General features: G+C 41.3%; 1 protein-coding gene across 1 annotated transcript in view; it reads left to right on the top strand.

Moving 5' to 3' along the window:
* LOC136872183 (neuronal acetylcholine receptor subunit alpha-7) overlaps positions 1–19,412 on the top strand; it is a 324,332-nt gene extending 304,920 nt beyond the window's left edge. Inside the window, exon 12 of the mRNA XM_067146019.2 lies at positions 18,816–19,412. Coding sequence (XP_067002120.2) covers positions 18,816–19,340 — 525 coding nt within the window. The 3' untranslated portion in view covers positions 19,341–19,412. The remainder of the gene's footprint in view (positions 1–18,815) is intronic.
* Positions 19,413–20,809: the final 1,397 nt, after the last annotated feature.

Here is a 20,809-nt window from a genome sequence, read left to right as displayed (position 1 = left end):
GCGCTGACCGAAAAGTGTCGAAGAAGCACTCGTTGTCCATCCTCTCATGGTAGGTTAGGAAGCGTCTCACCTCTTACGTCGTAAAACTCTGGCATTGTTGCAGTGGAATTGTAACGGTTATGGTAGCGCCTTACTGAGCTGCACCAGCTAATCAGTCAGTTAGCGGCGAGAATCTGTATTCAAGAAACTAATCTCAGACTAGATCATCATACGGTATTGGAAACATTTTAGACTATACTCGAAAGAACGGGGTTATTTGAACTGGGCTTCCGAGGACGTTATTTTCATTCGTTCTGACACCTACAGCAAAGCGGTTCCAGTAAGATCCCAACTGGAGGCAGTAGTGCTACTGGTTTCGTTGCCAGTCATAACTAAAATTTGTAATGTTTATTTCCCACCAGGCCTGCCTCTGAATATCAATGATGTAATTGCCCTTGTAGATCAGCTCCAACCTGGTGGGTGATATTTACACCCATTACCCATTACGGGGCTCTGAAATGCCTTGCCCCAGAGGAATAGAGTGGGAGAGCTGGATCTGTGCACTTTGAATACTGGGGAACCAACACACTTAAGCGTAGCGCAGATAATATTTTCCCGCATTGACGTTAGTATGTGCAATAGTGGGCTCGTTCCCCTACATCGGTGGGATGTACACGACGACCTCTGTGACACTGACCATTTCCCCATTGTTCTTACTTTGATGAAGCAGAAATCCATCAAGGCTCTCCCCGATGGATTCTAAAACGTACTGATTGGCCAAAGTTCACATCACTAGCTGTCTTTAGCGACTCGAATAGCCAAAGCGTAGACGATGACATAACTTATATCATACAAGTTGTTCTGGCTGCTGCTGAGGAGTCCATTCCGTCTTTTTCTCGGACTCCTCGACGAAAACTCGTTCCTCCCAAGACTTTGCAGCATCTATAAAAGAGCTACGTCGCACTCATAAACGCTGTCGCTGGCAGCCTACTGTGGTCAACTTTGTTATATTTAAGAAACTGCGCGCTAAGGGTTGAATTCTTATTCGGCAGAGTAAGAAAGTTTCACAGGGAAGATATGTGTCATCCATGATGGCACATAAACCGTTAACTGACGTGTAGACTAAACTTCGACGCGTATCTGGTGTACAAGGATCATCCTTAGTACCGGGAATTTCCATTGCAGGAAGTATCGTCACTGATTCACCGACGGTTGCTAATCATCTAGTAAATCGCTTGGCGGCTATGCTGTTTCCGGAAAATACCATCCTGAGTTCCTTGCTCTGAAAAGGAAGGAGTGCGGGTGGTGGTGGTGGTGGGGGTGCAGAACGCTAACATACATGTCTTGCTACTCAGGCTTCAGAGGATTACAACGTGCACTTTACGGAGTGGGGACTCCGCGCTGCGCCTTGGCGTCTTCAATGGACACCGACTACCGGACCAGATAATGTCCATAACCAGATGTTGAAACACCTCAGCGAGCGATGTTCAACTGAATCTTGTTAGAGGGCGTGTTTCAGTCACAGTGGCGAGAGAGGATAATAATTCCTCTTCAAGGTTAACAAAGACAATAAGTACGCAATAAGTTACAGACCTATTTGTCTCACCAAATGTCTGTGTAAACTGTTTGAGAAAATGGTGAGTCGACTACTGTAGTCCTTGCGAATAATAAGGTTATTGGTTTTACGTCCCACTAACTACTATTTCGGATTTCGTAGACGCCTAGGTGTCGGAATTTAGCACCAAGCAGTGGGATTGAAAGCAAGTTAAGATGTCAGTGTGGTCTAAAGGTGAATATCGCGCAATTATCAGCTACAATTTTGCTCGTGGATTACCAGCTATTCATTCAGTTCTACACGACCATCTCCATGTTAGAAAGGTTTGTTCCCTTTGGGTGCCCCATTCACTTTCAGCGGAACAAAGGGCACATCGAGTGAAATGGTGCCGAGAAATGCTAAAACAGTTTGAAAATGGGACTTCGCGTAACGTCAATAGCATCGTTACAGGTGACGAAACTTGGCTTTATTATTACGATGTCCCAACAAAATCCCAGAACAAGGTGTGGCTGTTTGAAAATGATGATACTCCTGTGACTGTGCGAAAGTCAAGGTCAGTGAAGAAAAGGATAATTGCAGTATTCTTCACTAAACGGGACATCCTGACTCGGGTTGTGCTAGAAACACGAAGGACAGTTACTGCGAAGTGTTACAGTGAGACTTGTCTACCTCAGGTCATCCAGGCTCTCAAGCAGCTCCATCCAAGGTCACGGCTTAACACTTGGCTCTTGCATCACGACAATGCTCCAGCACATTGTGCTAATGTAACAATGGATTTTCTTGCCAGATCAGGGTTGACTGTGCTTCATCACCCTCCATACAGTCCTGATCTTGCCCCATGTGACTTCGCACTCTTCCCAGAAGTGAAGATGAAGCTGAATGGACGACGTTTTGCATCCGACAAGGAGCTTCTGGCAGTATGGGATCCAGGGTGTGAAAATGTAACCGAAGAAAAGTGGCAGAGTTGGTTCAGTGACTGATTTCGACGTTAGAGAAGTGTATTGAGTGTGGTGGAAATTATTTTGAAAAAGTCTAAAGCGTTCACTCACATTTCAAAACTTTCCTAGTGCCCTTTGTATATCTACCGACACGAGGCTGACGTATATAAGCACATGCAAATACCACTGGACTGAGCAAGGATCGAACCTGCCTAGTTGTGGTCAGAAGGCGAGCACCTCAACCGTTTGAGCCACTCAGCACGGCTGAATCAACGGCTTGTGTGATATGGGGAGAAAAGAGAACTTTTGTCCGAATACCAGTGTAGTGTAGTGTAATGCTGCACTGAACACCTGGCACATATGAAGAATTCTATTCGTGGTTTTTCATTTTCACATCAGGCGATGCTGGGGCTGTACCTTACGACCACTACCACTTCCTTCCCACTCCTAGTACTTTTCTATCCCATAGTCACCATAACACCTATTTGCGTCGGTTCGAAAATGTAATAAAAAGGAATACTTCTATCCAAGACGCTTTTCTCAGCAAACAACATTTAGTGGCAGTTTTCTTCGATTTGGAATAGGCATGACACTACATGGCGATATGGCTTCCTTTCAGCCCGGTATCAGGGGAGATTCCAAGGTAACTTGCCGCTCTTTATTGCGAATTGTTTGTCCCTCCGTCTATTCCCTGCCAGAATATGGATGACATATTCACAACAATAATAATAATAATAATAATAATAATAATAATAATAATAATAATAATAATAATGAAATGGCGTATGGCTTTTAGCGCCGGGAGTGCCGAGGACAAGTTCGGCTCGCCAGGTGCAGGTCTTTTGATTTGACTCCCGTAGGCGACCTGCGCTTCGTGGTGAGGATGAAATGATGATGAAGAGAATACATACACCCAGCCCCCGTGCCAGCGAAATTAACCAATGATAGTTAAAATTCCAGACCTTGCCGAGAATCGAACCCGGGACCCCTGTGACCAAAGGCCAGCACGCTAACCATTTAGCCATGGAGCGGGAGAGCATATTCACAATATCACAATCAGGAAAATGGAGTCTCACAGGAATCGTATCTCAGTGTCACTCTGTTTGCGATTGCCATAAACGGTATTGTCGCTGCTGGTGGTTCAGCCATAATACCGTCGCCATATGTAGACGATTTTGCTCTGCATTATAGCTCACAAAATATGACAGTCGTAGAGGGATAATTACAGCATGCTATTAGGAGAGTGCAACAGTGGGCCTTATAACATGGCTTTCGGTTTTCAACCGTTAAGACCTCTGTTGTTCACTTTTTCCGGAAGCGCACTCTTCATCCACATCCTGAGCTTTATTTAGGGGAGGTCTCTGTACCTATGATAGACACGTACCAATTTCTTGGGCTCCTTTTTGATAGTAAATTACCGTGGGAGCCGCATAATCGTCATTAAAGGTAATGTGCTTAGAAACAATGAATATTTTGAGGTTTCTACTGGCACTATTTGGGCCAGTGTTTACACAGTGAAATAACATACATTTATAGATATTGGTGATTGAAAAGTAATAATAATAATGCTATTTGCTTTACGTCCCACTAACTACTCTTTTACGGTTTTCGGAGGCGCCGAGGTGCCGTAATTTTGTCCCGCAGGACTTCTTTTTACGTGCCAGTAAATCTACCGGCACGAGGCTGACGTATATGAGTACCTTCAAATACCAGCTGACTGAGCCAGGATCGGACCTGCCAAGTTGGGGTCAGAAAGCCAGCGCCTCAACCGTCTGAGCCACTCAGCCCGGCGATTGAAAAGTAGTTAGAACTTATAGCTTAATACTACAGTCTGATAATATTGAAAAATAACGGTACGTAACTGTAGAGTTAGGTTTGATAAGAGGATAACAATTAAGGTCGGCAGGGGGTATTCAACTTCACTAAAGAAGAGTACAGGTGTTTCTGCCGTTGGGAGTATTTCTTACCTGACAGTAGGATGCGGTTGAAGTCGGCTATTTCTCCAGGGTGTTCTGGGCAGTGAGAGGTGTCCAATATCTTGATTCTGTAGAGCTGACTCGGGTAGCATCCTTTCTTTTTAAACATGAAAGGTGTTTTCGTGTTAGTTTCAAATTGTTGACTCAGACTTGCGTTGGGATAGTGGGCCGAATTTTAGCTTAGTGCTTTCCTCTTGCAAGCTGTGATTTTTTTTATTACTCAGACCATTCCTTTAGGCTTGTTGCTTGATTGTGTACTTTCTGGGCGGTATAGATTAAGTTATAAATGTATAATACATACCTATGAGCTGACAGGGTTCAACGTGAATGTTGAAGCTTTTGAAGAGCACATTGTGAGTCAGAAAGTGTTAAAAACGGAAGTGACGAATTGCATAGCTAATGGCTGAATGGATAGTTATACGTTCTGCGGTAACGATAGACATCTCCTTAGGTAAGGAGTACTTTCTTGAAACCTGAGATGCAACACCGAAAAATGCATAACACACGCTGTTAAGGTCTTGGATCTGTCAGTATAGACATGAACAAATTTGGGCCATGTGGTATTGACAAAAGCTGATAAACTTTTCGTTTCATCTCCTACCATCCACACTTTTGACACTGTACTTTGGGTAACCCATACGATGAATGGTCATTGATGTCCACCCTGAATCAAGGCGAAAATTCTGGCTAGGTGAGATTGGGAAATACATATTACACATTAAACGCAAACATTAGCTGAAGTTTGTACGTCATTGTATAGATTACTACCAGTATCCACCTGAAATGGCATAGTTCACTGGAGGCTGTTATTAGCTGACATCCTTGGGGGCTCTGGTTTGATTCCCGGTACTTCAGAAATTTAAGAATGGCAAGAGGGCGGGTATTTGGTTGGAATTGTACATGCAGCTCACCTCCATTGGGGTTGTGCCTGAAAAGAGCTGCACCACCTCGGGATGAGAACATGAGTTTATTACTGGAGGCAGTAACATTTGCTGTATTGTAAACTAGCAGTTGAATTACTTGTATGTACACAGTGCTCTTTACCAATTATAATAAGACTACATGCGCTCGACAACATTACGTGCCTAATCCCGCAATATTCCATTCTTTTAGGTGTATATTTTAGTACTACCTCTCTTTAGTGATAAGTCTCAATCACCGCGGTTAACGAAAGACATATCAATTCACCTCAGTCGACAGATAATTGCCGGATCTCTGGTTAGAGAGTGCAGCCTTTGCACCACTTGTTTATTGGTTACATATATTCCTACTAATTATTCGGTCTTGAATTATTATGGTTTCAGAGCGCGCTGTGTTAAGGACAACGTCCTAAACGAACAGACGCTGTGTTATAATATCGTCAGCTGCTTGCTTCGGGGATGAATGGTCCACATTCTGTTACTGATCGGATTTGAAGTGCGTAGCTCGGGGGTTAGTTGATGTTCCGCTTTAGCCTTAGCACGAGCTACACGTATCTCGAGCAAGTGTGTACAAGTGTGGAGCCGTACAGTGAAGTGGGGAAAGCCCGTTTGGTTTAAGTGTTTTGCGTATTATACGCTTAGGGAACCAAAGACATTACGGAACGATGATAGTTGAAAGGAAAAATACAATCGTCATCACTTTCACAGAACGACATATTCCAAGACCAGACCCCTACGAAATCCACGAGTGGATTTTTGAAAATTTGAAACTTGATGAAGCCGACATCGAAACATTACAGCTCAACGGAATTTCCCGACAAGTCTTCATTAAGTGCAGGAGGCAAGAGACAGTTGATCATCTTCTCAGGCACTATGCAGGTGAGCAATATTTTGTTCATAGCAATGGCTATCGTAGTAAAATAACTGTTACCGAGCTCGATAGCCGCAGTCGCTTAAGAACGGCCAGTACCCAGTAATCGGGAGATAGTGGGTTCGAGCCCCACTGTCGGCAGCCCTGAAGATGGTTTTCCGTGGTTTCCCATTTTCACACCAGGCAAATGCCGGGGCTGTACCTTAAGGCCACGGCCGCTTCCTTCCACTTCCTAGACCTTTCCTATCCCATCGTCGCCATAAGACCTATCTGTGTCGGTGCGACGTAAAGCAAATAGCAAAAAATAAAAAATAAAAAATAAATAACTGTTGATTCGGCCGGCCTAGGGATTAAACTTGTGAGAGTTTTTAACCTCCCCACCGAAACATCTCATGGACACATTTCAGACGTTTTGCGTCAGTACGGGACTGTACATTCAGTAAGTGATGAAACGTGGAGTTCTAATTTTCGATATAAGGTGCACGTGCAGTACGCATCATGCTTAAAAAACATATCCCTTCCTACGTAGACATAGCAGGAAATAAGGCTTTAGTAAGTTATGATTACCAACCACCAACCTGTGCCAGCTGCAGTAAGATAGGCCATTACCGTAGTGAGTGCCCAACGCGCCGTTTACCAGTTCAAACACCTGCTACACCCGACAAGCCAACCTGGGCGACCTTGACTTCAGCCTTGGGGAAGCTACCGACGCAACGTATACCTCTCACAACAACACAACTTACCCCAGATTTTCCAGAGGTGGACACACGATCAGCTGATACACCAGACTCACATGTAAACACACCGTCCGCACAACAGGCAGAAATAACCACAGAAGAGGAAGAGACACAAGTAGCCAAGCCAGTACACAACCACCTTGAGGAGACAACAGAACCTGTTTGCGATAGAAATTCCCCAGTGGAACAGTCGCTCAGCTCATCAACCTACCAAAATAATACCCAGTTAAATTATGTACCGGTACTATTAGAGCCACCCTCACAGCACCAGACACAACTTTGTGAACCTGTCAGCGAACAGTTCCCGACACCTACCAGTGACATGACTGGCTTAAAAAATGACACCACCACACAGTCTGTCCAGACGCATTCCGCACAGTGCACAAACAAAGTAGGCGGTGACGAAGGTAGTATAATGGAAATGGAAATCACCAATTCAAAATCCAACCAAGCAGTTAGTCACAGGGATCCAAGATTAAAAAGATCGGTTGAGGGGAATGATAGGAAGAAAGTAATAAAATTAAGTAAATGTCTTCCACAAACCTAAACTGAAGAATGTTTATGTGCTGTTGGGTAACGCCAAACGAGTATGGAAGCTGCTAATGTATTCTTCTTGGTAATCTTAGCTGTGACGTCAGTAGTTAGCTGCTACGGTACTCTGAATGTGAACTGCCTCCGAAGTCAGAGCAAGCAGTCTTGCTAAAAGAATTTATTAAAGATTATGATTTAGACGTAGTTTTCTTGCATGGGGTTAACGTCACGAACTTAGCTTTCCTTGGATCTCAATACAGTTATATAATCAATGCCGGAGAAAATTTAAGAGGAACTGCCATAGTCTATAGAGCAGGGATAACTATCAAACTCGGTGAATGTCACCCGAGTGGAAGAATTTCATGCATACTTACCGAAAATAATACACTGATGATCAATATATATCTACACTCAGGAACACACAGACGCCAAGAACGGGAAGATTTCATTCAGAAGGAACTGCCTTATTTTCTGCGTCACAATTATGATAACATTATTCTCGGAGGTGATTTCAACTGTGTATTAAATGCAAAAGATCAGACAGGTGAATTCCATCCCTCCCTGGCATTAGGGAGAGTATATCGCGAACTTAGGATTTGTGATGTGTGGGAAGTTCTTCATGGTAACAGAGTCGAATATATTTTCTTCCGAGGTACGGCTGCTTCACGTATCGACCGATTTTATGTAAATAAAGAATCAGAGAATAATATCCGAGCAGTAACTGTTAATGTTGCACCATTCAGCGATCATCATGCGGTAGTGATGAAGACTGCGGGGCATAGACCGGCGGCACAGATGGGAAGGGGTTACCGGAAAATAAACAGCTCCTTACTGTCTGACGACGATATACAAAATGAATTTTCACTCCTGTGGAATGATCTGGAACCTCGAGTGCGAAGAGGTGGACAACTTTCGATCAAATCTTGGCTATACAAGTTTAATCCAGCTATTCAGAGCTTTTTCAAACGAAAGAGAGTAGAAGAGGCCATCAACAGACGCCGTACGCTGCATTCTTATTACGTGATTCTTCACGATCTTGTCACCCGTCAGCAAGCCGGAAATGACGTATCCAATCATTTGACCGCTGTAAAACGCCCGAATGAACTCAATACAGGAAACTATTCTCCGAGGAGCAATCATTCGCTCCCGTGCAACATCAATCATACACGAAGAGAAAGCACAGTTGTACCACCTTGCCTCCGAAAAGAATAAAGCACCGGGCGAGTTGGCCGTGAGCGTAGAGGCGCGCGGCTGTGAGCTTGCTTCCGGGAGATAGGGGGTTCGAATCCCACTGTCGGCAGCCCTGAAGATGGTTTTCCGTGGTTTCCCGTTTTCACACCAGGCAAATGCTGGGGCTGAACCTTAATTAAGGCCACGGCCGCTTCCTTCCAACTCCTAGGCCTATCCTATCCCATCGTCGCCATAAGACCTATCTGTGTCGGTGCGACGTAAAGCCCCTAGCAAAAAAAAAAAAAGAATAAAGCGAAAAATAAATACATTCACTCGTTAATTACAGATGACAATAGGAGTCTTACCACTACAAGAGAATGCATTACTGAAGCCGAAAAATCCTTCCAGAGAACATGTAGTGAAAGTGAGATATCGATACCCGACCAAAACAAAATACTATCCTACTTACATCAACGTTTGCCTGAGGAAGGAAAACAGCAGCTGACCCGTGAGATCACCGAGGAGGAAGTTCTAAAGGCCCTGCGCACTGCAAGTGACAAATCAGCTCCTGGCCCAGACGGTCTCAGCTTCAGCTTCTACAAAAAGTACTGGCCAGTCATTAAATATACGCTCGTAGAATTGATGAACATTCTATTAAACAACTCAGAAGAATCAACTGGATTCAGCGAAGGCATAATTATTCTTATTCCAAAAGTGTCAATGCCCCGAACTTTATCAGACTATCGTCCTATAACCTTACTAAATGCAGACTACAAATTATTTATGAAAATTCTGGTCAACAGGTTACGGCCGTTTCTGGAAACCATCATTCAGCTAAGGCAGACGTGTGGCATTCCGAACAAGAAAATCACTTTGAATCTCCAAGCAATTAGAGACGCTATATTATTATGTGAACACTACCCCACAATGACGCAGCAATACTTAATCTTGACTTTGAAAAGGCTTTTGATCGAGTTCACCATGGTTATTTGTTTACGATTCTCGATAAGTTTGGTATTCCACAGTCAACATGTAGTATCATTAGAACTCTATACACTCATGCTCATTCCCGAATTCTCCTCAATGGTCATTTCTCCAAACCTATTCCAATACGAAATTCAGTGCGACAAGGATGTCCTCTATCTATGATCCTCTTCGCCTTAAGTATAGAACCCTTCATTCGAGCTGTCCATCACCTCCTAAAGGATGTACCAAATCCGCACAAGATGTTTACCGTCCGGGCGTATGCTGACGACGTAACACTTTTATTACGGAACCGAGCCCAAGCGGATCAACTGATTGGAATAATATCTGTGTACGAAAGAGCCGCCAACGCGAAAGTGAATTATCAGAAATCTGTCTTGTTACCTCTCGGTACCTGGCCAAACCACATCACAATTGCTGGAATCCCTGTCAAAGAAGAAATAACAATTCTCGGTTTGAAATTTACAGGCAAATTTCAGGAAACAGTCGAAAAGAATTGGACTGCAGTCATCAACACTGTCCGGAACACATTGACGAAGGATCTCAGCAGAAATCTTAATCTAATACAGGATTCATTCGCTCTGTCCAAGATATGGTACGCGGCTCAGGTCCTCCCCATTTCAGAGAAACATGCACAAAGAGTGGAACTTGGAATGAGTTACTATCTATGGAGAGGATACATCTATCGCATATCAAGAAATCAGCTCAGAAGGCCAGTTGATCTAGGGGGCCTAGGCCTCATCGCCGTCTCCGCTAAATGCCAGGCTCTGCTTCTGAGGTCAATTTTAATGGCAAAGAATGGACTCGGAGATATTAATGATATGCATTTTTGGACATCACCTCGAACTGGAAGCTTTAAACGAGTACTGCATACTATTGAATCTTTCTATCCTCATGTGAATCAACAGTGCATTCCACCCACGCAAATAATCTACCATCGTCTTTTAAACCGTCAACTTGTTACCCCACTGATCATGGAAAAATTCCCCAACAGAAATTGGAAAACTATCTGGAAGCAGTTCACAACACAAGAGATCCCAACAGACTGGAAAAATTCAGCATACATAGCCATCCAAGATGCCATACCAACCGAGGAGAAAAAAATTCGCCACAACTTGGTCCAGTCACCCTTGTGCCAAAAATGTGAGATTCCAACTATTGACACACAACTCCACAGACTAACACGATGTGATGGTATGATGGACGTTTGGCGATGGACACTGACTCTGGTGCAGCAGTTAACATCTTCCAATAACCCTAACGATATATATCGTATCTTGTTAGCTTTGGACATACCCAACAGGAACAACAAGTTTGCCCTAGTATGGCTAGCAATGGGCTTTCTTCATTATGCGCAGACCAACGAGAAATGCTCTGTACAAGGTTTTAGGCAGTTTCTCAAGACAGCGAGACAAAAACTGAAAGTGTATAGTGCTTCTGGAGGGCAGGCGATATTCAATGAACTTTATGTTCTTACCTTGTGATGATGCAGCTTGTGTAAATACTACTTTGTTTCTGTTTGCACTTTTTTGTTTCTCTATTTAATAATCTAAATTAACGATGTAATTGTATAGTGTATCGGTCACCGAAGAAAGTGGATCGCCTTTCCGTTCCTCATTAAAGTGATGGATCACGTGTGTTAATTATTTTAAAAAAACCCAACGAGATATCTTAATGGTCGTGTATCTCTCAAGATTTTTTTTGGTTGATTTTGTATTTGATGTTTATCTGTAACAGTATGTCTAATTTACGCAGCACTGCAATTAATTATGTATCCTCTACTTTGCTCTAGAAAATAAAATAATTATTTGAAAAAAAGAAGTTGATCATTCTGCCACTAGTACTTCTGTGACTCACACACTACGCATTACAATGATATGTAGACCTACTGTAGACTTCCCACGGCAGACACACTCGCCCTAATTGCAGGGTCTGCCTTATACGCAGAATAATTGAATTTTGAAGAACAGCAGTTTAATTGACAAATAGGAAAACACTCAAGACAAACTGAAATTTATATTGCCAAAACAAAACTTCAGAAAGGATAATTTATTGGTAGTACTGTGGTTGATCAATTGCGTCTACCAATGAACGAATGTCCACCTCCAGCTCAGTTGTTGCTAATCTCATAACGTGGAGAAAAGGATAATCTCCAAGTCGATTTCCACACGCATTTTTAATTAACTTCATAGAAATTAAAAACACTTCCACATACGTACGTGCTCCTATACATTGAAATCATTGAAGTCTAAATTGTCTAAGTTTGGGTATTTTTCACTGGATAGTAGTTTTCTTGTCTGGTCCAAATCCAAAGTTCTTCCTGGAGGAAAAAAACACTGATATTTAGGTGCAGGAGCCTAAAATCCCAGCAATGTACTTCTAAGAGTACGTCCCTTCAAGTGTATTCGAACGTTATGCTCTGTGTACCAGCCAGAACTATCAACAAGAGAACAATTAAGAACTGAAACAGGCTCCTACACCAATAGAAATGAAAGTATTTCTGGAATTTGTTGTTTGCTTGGTTGCAATGGTTTCCATGGCTGTACAATTCCTATGTATGAGCCTGCAGGCTCATTGGAATTAATTGAAATAAATTAATGAATGAACGAATGAATGAATGAAATATTAGCATGAAATTAAATATTTGAAATGGATCTCATAGCCATTTTTCTAATGTCTAAGACCTAACACTGACATTTATGAGAGTTCATTTTACCCCAAATTTTGGATATAAACTTTAAAAATCAATCAAATATAGACCTACTCTGTTAAAATAAGTTTAATACATAAACACGGAAATAATATTAAAAATTAGTTCTCACTCGGGTCTGTAATGGGTTTGAAAATGAATCAATTTTTGAAAGAGTTGCGTTTCCGCAAGTTTTCTTAATATTTCATAAAGCACTTTTTTCAAAAATCTTTCACGGGAAGAGAAATGTGGCTTCGCGGGCCGCTAGTTTGAAACTCCTTAACTAGAGATAGTGTAAGAAATAAATTTACCGGGCGAGCTGGCCGTGCGGTTAAAGGCGCGCAGCTATGAGCTTGCATCCGGGAGATAGTGGGTTCAAATCCCACTCTCGGCAGCCCTGAAGATGGTTTTCCGTGGTTTCCCATTTTCACATCAGGCTTTTCCTGTGCCATCGTCGCCGTAAGATCTATCTGTGTCCTTGCGACGTAAAGCCACTGGCAGAAAAAAGAACTAAATTTAATTATCATAAAGTATCAATACCAGATATCCCTCTACAAGTTTCTTTCTTTCATTTTGAACATATGCTTGTGTGTTATTAATGTTGTTATGTTTGCCTTCTATAATTTTATTCATAGGTGTTCCAGAGATCATGCTGTTCATCGGATTGTAAACTCAATTTATTATAGCCTCCGCTACGAAGATGAATCAAAACTTAAGATTCTCTGTATTTTCAAGGCAATGAAAACACTTCAGAAAGAGTACACTTTTGTTTAATCTGAATTCGTGGTAACTGAACGTCATGACCCATTAGTGATCATATTTCCACTTCTGCTGTAATAGTGATGCCAGCTTTTTGTAACAATTTCTGACCATTCCCTTTACATTATTATAGCACGCAAATCGCTGCACTGTAATATACTGTATATACGACCGAGCTCGATAGCTGTAGTCGCTTAAGTGCGACCAGTATCCAGTATTCGGGAGATAGTAGGTTCGAACCGCACTGTTGGCAGCCCTGAAAATGGTTTTCCGTGGTTTCCCATTTTCACACCAGGCAAATGCTGGGGATGTACCTTAATTAAGGCCACGGCCGCTTCCTTCCCATTCCTAGTCCTTCCCTGTCCCATCGTCGCCGTAAGACCTATCTGTGTCGGTGCGACGTAAAGCAACTTGCAAAAAAATATATATACGTATTTCTTCACTCTTCACAGAAACGCAGAAATCAGGGTTTCAACTGTATTGAGTGTAGACCTCGATCTTAACGTCAGACGTCTGATACTGGTATGATCGATTTGGATTCCCGACTTGGAAACTATGCCGTGAAGTGCCCGCCACGAAGTGCGCGGAGTACCTGTCTGTATTTTATAGTGTGGTCTAATATCAGCAACACACACACACACGCCTTTAAATTATCTCCCGGATTATTTTACGTCTTATTACGAAACGACTGTGCCAGACATTGACTGTGCCATCATGCAGGTTGACTACTACGTTCCGATACTGAGGCAGAGTGAGTTATTAACATTGGAACTGACAGCAAAAATACAGTCAGGTACTCCGCATGCTTTGTGACGGTCGCTTCGCGTCGTAGTTCCAAGGTCTTCAATCCAAATTCGTTATTCCTTCGTCTAATACTATAGAACACCCAACATGCTAAAATGTCTTTAAATTCATTGTGTTTCAGTTGTTGACAGAGAGAGTAGGAGTTGAGAGGTAGACAATATATCCATCTTACGATTTAAAAAGTTATCAAATTATTAGAAGTACTGGGTGACTCTGTCTATAGTAATGGTAAATAATTACATGGCATGAGATATTTCCCTTAAGTTCTATGACTGACTCTAAAAAGAATAATTTAAAAATTCAAGAATATAATATGTTATACGGAGATCTGCGAGTCAGCATAACAGTATTTCATTTTGCACGGAATTCCTACATTTGAAAGTGAAATATTAATGTCTGTGACAGCCGACCAGAATGTTGGAAACGTTGGACATCAAATTCGGAGGCATCTGTCTTTCCAGTATTTTATTTCCAGAAATGCTAAATTTGTAAACTTAATTAGACGGCTGAGCAGGGGCGTAGCCAAGGGGGGTTTACTGGGGTTTAGACTCTTCCCTCCCTCCATGAAAGGTTCAAAAAAGGAATTAAACAGAAACTGACACAAAAACAAGTGAACGTTGACTCAAAGGATTTGAATATTCACAGGATCGGCCGATGGGCGGGAGGTTATAGTTTCAAAATGATGAAAATAATGAAATGGCGTACGGCTTTTAGTTCCGGGGGTGCTCAAGGAAAGTTCGGTTCGCCAGATGCAGGTCTTTTGATTTGATGCCCGTAGGCGACCCGCGTCGTGATGAGGATGAAATTACGATGAAGACGACACAGCCACTCAGCCCCAGTGTCAGCGGAATTAACCAATTATGGTTAAAATTCCCGACCCTGCTGGGAATCGAACCCGGGACCCCTGTGGCCAAAGGCCAGCACGCTAACCATTTAGCCATGGAGTCGGACTTCAACACGATGATAGAACGTAATGAAGGTGCTTGTGCGTGTGTGGTACCATATCCTCATTGGATGTCGGCTGTCATCAGGCCGTCCCCTGTGGGTAGGGCGGTAGAAAATCACCCACGGTATCCCCTGTCTGTTTTAAGAGGCGACTAAAAGGGGCCCCAGGGTTCTGAACTTTGGAGCGTGGATTGGTGTTCACGGGGCCATTAGCCGAGTCCTGGCATTGCTTCCACTTACTTGTGCCAGGCTCCTCACTTTCATCAATCCTATCTCTTCGCCAACTCTTGTTATGTTATGTTATGTTATGTTATGTTATGTTATGTTATGTTATGTTATGTTATATTATGTTATGTTATGTTATGTTATGTTATGTTATGTTATGTAGGTAAAAGTAACTGCCCATCCTACGTAACTCAACTGGATTAAAACTCGTTTTTGGCACTTGTTTTTATTTAAAAATAATATTTTCGGATCCCGTGAGGTCTCCGAAGTTAAGCAACATTGGTCGTGATCAAGATTTGGATGGGTTGCCACGCGCTGGTGGGGGGTAAGGGAATGGAGGAGCGGAAAGTAACTGGCCACTTCACCGTACGTAAACTCCGGCTCAGGCACCCCTCTGCGGAGGTTCGGATCTGCCTTCGGGCAGAATACACCCTTACCTTTTATATTTTCGTGAAAATCAGAACCCATAGTTTGTGTCTCAGAAATCTACATATCCATTGCACGTTTCATTGTAACTGCAGTAATTTGAATTTTGCTGTGGTATTATTTACATCGGGGCCGATGACTTACATGTTCGGCCTCTTTAAACAACAAGCATCATCATTATCATCATCAATATACTGTACATCACATAAATTTTATTTCATGACAAATTTTTCGATTACTCATTGACCTGTTTCTAAGGTATCTGGTTTGTTTCCGGCTGAGGTCGGTAACATTTCAGGGTTTTAGAACGCGATAACTCATAGCTTCCAGTACGTCAAAGAACGCATTTGAAACAATTTTTTGACACCCCAACTCTTCAGTTCATGAATCTCATATTCACATGTTCCGTATTGACGACGTATAATACACAAATTTCTTCTGGAAAAGGAGAAATTAAGAATTCCACTTTAGTCAACACTTATTAAGACCGAACACTTGTTAAGACCGTTAAAACAAACATTAAACAAGTAACTGCTTTCACGGCCAGTAATGAAATGGCGTAGACTTTTAGTGCCGGGAGTGTCCGAAGACATGTTCGGGTCGCCGGGTGCAGGTCTTTTGATTTGACACCCGTAGGCGATCTGCGCGTCGTGATGAGGATGAAATGATGATGAGGTCAACACATACACCCAGCCCCACTGCCAGCGAAATTAACCAATTATGGTTAAAATTCCCGACCCTGCCGGGAATCGAACCCGGCACCCCTGTGACCAAAGGCCAGCAAGCTAACCATTTAGCCATGGAGCCGGATTTTAGAGCCAGTGTCACGATAGCGCTGTAGAAGAAATGTTTATGGCTTCTAATCCGTGATGTAACTGTATATTTTATCCACCGGTCCACCTTCGGAAAGGACGGACACTTGAAAATATCGTGTGCACTGTTAAATAAACACTAGGTGTTTTAAACCCATTTGAGCTTATAGGCGCGGAAAATTTATTCTACTATTGATGTAAAACAAGGTCTGTCTGGCAGAGGTGGTAAAAGCGTGCTTGGTTCATCCGGAAGGACGTGGGTTCGGTTCCGTGTCAAGAAGTCGACAAAATTTAGAAATGAGATTTCCACTTCCGGAGGTGCATATGGTCCTGAGTTTCACTCAGTACACATCAAAAATGTGTACCAGGTTAATTTCTTGAGGGCAAAGGTGGGCGGGCGGGCATAGTGTTCACCACTCCACCCTATCAGTTGCCGGGGTTACGGGTTGTTGAAGCTTTTACCTTCCACTCCTCCACGGGCCTTCATGGCCTGTACGGAGATGACTTTGCTTTCATTTTATAACCGTGAAACAAAAGACATTATTGAAAAAGTTAACTTCACGTGTTAAAATTGGTCAAATATTAGGAACCTCACCTATTATTTTGTTTTGCAATGGTGTTGAATTTCTATAATTGAATTGGTGAGATTTAAAAGGAAAAGATTCTACTCGCAGTAGTTTTCAGTAAACTAAAAAAGACTCTCTTACTACAAAACTATTACTCAGATCTGAAAACGTACCATTAGTCTACATATCTGTTTGTATGTATATTAGTCACCATACATTACCAAGTCACCTCTGTACAGGCCATGAAGGCCCTTCGAGGAGTGGAAGGTAAAGGCTTCCACCATTGTTAACCTCGGCACGTGATGAGGTAGAGTGGTTAGCTCTACGCCCGGCCGCCTTTTCCCCCCAGGAATTAACTTGGTACTCATTTTTGGTGTAGGCTGAGTGAACCTCAGGGCCATATGCACCTCCCGAAGAGGAAATCTCGTTTCTTAAATTTCACGACTTCCTGACCAAGTAGTATTAATATTCTGGCTCCTGGCTCAATTTTAAGCCAATGGAATCTTTTCCTTTTTCCTCTCACTGGGTTTGAAAATCCGGAGAGTCAAAAAAATATCTAATTTACGAATTTACGATAAGCCTACTCACTCTTCGAAGGATCAGATGTCTTTCTCTACAGATTAATAGTTTAGAAACAGTTGTTATCGTTCCTTACAATACTCACCACCATCATTAAGACAAACGAGTCGACTACAGATATGTAAATAATAATTGAATGGGTGAGATTATAAAGGGAAAGATTCCACTGCTACATACCCTGGTTTTTCTATTGTATTTTGAAAGTCAGATGTTTATATTTACTTATTTGAGGAGACAGTCTGGAGATAAAAATCGATCTTTTGGTCATTTCTTCGAAAAACTTTTATGGCTGAAATTAAAACGATTGAGTTTCTTCTTTCTTATCACGGAGTTATTTCGTTGAATTCAAACAATTTATCACTTCAATAATGCTCTCTTTGCCAGTCACCACACAGCAGAAATGGGCGTGGCGTCTGCTTTGTTTTCATTTTCCCACCAATTACAATTTTACATATTATTCCCATTTTGCTCCCATAATATTCTGCAAAATGTAACAAAATTTGTATGGTACATGTATTACAGCTATATTAGGAAACCTTTGTATGGAATTTTGATTGCAAAATTTTTTCACGTAGTAGGGATATTTTAATCCAAAATTTTAGAACATAAAAATACACAAACTTTAGCACAATATATCTCCTTACATAAATTCAGGAAATTCAATCCGCAGTGCTTTTTATATAAGTATTATCTACCTAATTCCAAATTTTCATTAACATTTCAATTTAATTTCATGAAAAAATGGATTTAAACATTTCAAAAAATATTTTCAATATTTTTTGGAAAACTATTTATTGTATATGAAATGTTTTTTTTTGTTATCCCTACTTTTATTTCAGTGACATACTCAAACATTTTCGTAAAAATACACGCATTAGTTACAAATATATGTTTGTCTCTAGACTGTCTCCTGAAAATGAGCTGGCCACATTTTTTAGTCCTTAAGTTGTTCATTTAGTACATGAAATAAAGAGGCTATCTTTTTTTGTCTCTATGATAATTTTGCCATATTCTCCAGCGTTATACAAAAGCAAATTTGTTACATGCTGAGTTTAAGAATTCCTTTTAAAACTCACTCTGAAATTCAACCTCCAATAACGCCATAAAAATTCGTTGATTCTTTCAATTTCTTGATGCGACTGCGTATAAACTACATAATGGCTATTCCAGTTTGATCAAAAAGTGGAATCTTTTCCTTTTATAATCACACCCATTCAATTATGTTCTTAAATGACTCATTGTCTGAAAAGGTCATAGAGAAACTTACTTTTTGACTGTCTTATGTAGTTGTGCAAGTGAAAAGTAGAAGTGTTTCGGAAAACTTATCTCCTTTTTGTGTTTCCTTTCAGATCAAGACTATATTCCTGCATTGGCTGCCGTGCTTGTTACGCATGAGTCGACCGGGTGGGGAGCCGGACTCCGCTCGGAAGACTCTCCAGATGCGTGAAATGGAGCTCAAAGAGCGTTCTTCCAAGAGTTTGTTGGCGAATGTGTTGGACATCGATGATGATTTTCGTCATCACAGCGGTACGTTGCAGGCGTCCAGTGCGGGCTTCCTGCGCGGCCCCCACACGCATCGAGAGGACGGTGGAGGTGGTGGTGGCGGCGGTGGAGGCGGGACATTGCTACACGGTGGAGGTGGCGGGGCGGGGTCGTCGTGCCTTGGACCCCACCGGGAACTAACACTAATACTCAAAGAACTGCGGGTGATCACAGACAAATTACGAAAAGAGGACGAAGCTGCCGAAGTTACGAACGACTGGAAGTTTGCTGCTATGGTGGTGGATAGACTGTGCCTCATTATATTCACCCTCTTCACCGTAATTGCCACCATTGCCGTGCTATTCTCAGCACCACACATCATAGTCACGTAATCACAGTGCGTGCTAAAGAAAATAAACTGTTATCTCTACTCACTTTTTTGTCTTGTTTAGTAATGGCAATAGTGCAACAACGTCAAAATGAGAAAAAAACAAATAAGCAGGACTATCAAAATATTACAAGACAAACAACACATTAATAATAATAATAATAATAATAATAAATACTAATAATACTAAGACATCGCATCACACCAAATCAAGTAGCTGACTAACACAGTGATGCTGACATAATTAAATTAATGACGTGACGGACATTGACATAATAAAGACGAACTACGAATTATGAGATTTTTAGAAATATATTTAATATTTAAAGTTAATACTAGAGAAATACGATAGTTATTAAAACGAGAAGACCATCTACTCAAGTTATTAACAAGGTGGTCACCACGAATCGCGATGCAACGATGGTTGTATTGTTGGAGTATATTAGATAAATGAAAAGTGATTTTTTCATCACCGAATGCAATGCAATAACTGGTTTATTGTTGTTGGGACATACTGTATTTGACTAAATATTGTTGGCGCAAGGAACTTAACAATACAGTTAGTGTTGTATTGAGGGTTTTATTTGATCAAGCAATATAAAATCTGGTTGCTCATTGTCTTGTAATACAAGGTTTTGCTGCATACCTGATGATAAGATACGCAGGTACGTTTCGTTGAATACTAGAAATATATAACTGTTGGTACACCGATTGGATTTCCAAAAACCACAATACAATAATTTCGTGTATTGTTTTACATTACGATAATACATTACAATAACTCATTGTATTGTCATCTTGCGGAAGAGAAAGAGGAAAACAAAAGGAAAAATTTTGGTTGTGAATAAATGGTTGATTGTTGTTTTAAATTTTATAAGCGGTTATGACACTGATTGTTCAGCCGCTATTCTGGCTCTTCTTTTGTCAATCTACTCGAGTTATAAAGTCATCGTTTTGATGACACTTTTGTAATAGGTACGTTTTTTATTGAAACAATGAACTAGGGTTTTGGTATTAACATAACAAATACCTAAGATTCAAAATAATTGTAGGAGCGAGTAATAGCTGATGTTTGAATTCTATCAAAACATCAACAAATTGTAGTTACGTTGTAGTGACCTGTTATGTAGCATTATCACATTGTTCAAGGAGTCATTTTTTAAGAAAACATGGAAATAAATATTGATTATATATATATAAAGAAACTAAAAGTTTCAAGCGAGGGTAAACTTATAATAAAATGGCTTTTTATGAGTAATGTGGCGGAATACTGTTGGGAAGTGCTTGATATCTATGGACTATTGTTTAAAAACAGTTAAAAAACGTTTTTAATAAAGGGAAGGGAGGGTTGAATGGTATGTGTTTTCGCCTCTGTCTTCAAGCAGCATCTTTGTCTTAAAATTAGACCGTAGCTGTCGACTTTTTGAGAGTGCCTATCTTTGTAATTCGTTATCCAGCGTCATCAGTGAGGCT

Source organism: Anabrus simplex, chromosome 4 (assembly GCF_040414725.1).
Source record: "Anabrus simplex isolate iqAnaSimp1 chromosome 4, ASM4041472v1, whole genome shotgun sequence".
NCBI classification, from domain to species: Eukaryota; Metazoa; Arthropoda; class Insecta; order Orthoptera; family Tettigoniidae; genus Anabrus; species Anabrus simplex.
This window is presented reverse-complemented; position numbering and strand designations above follow the sequence as displayed.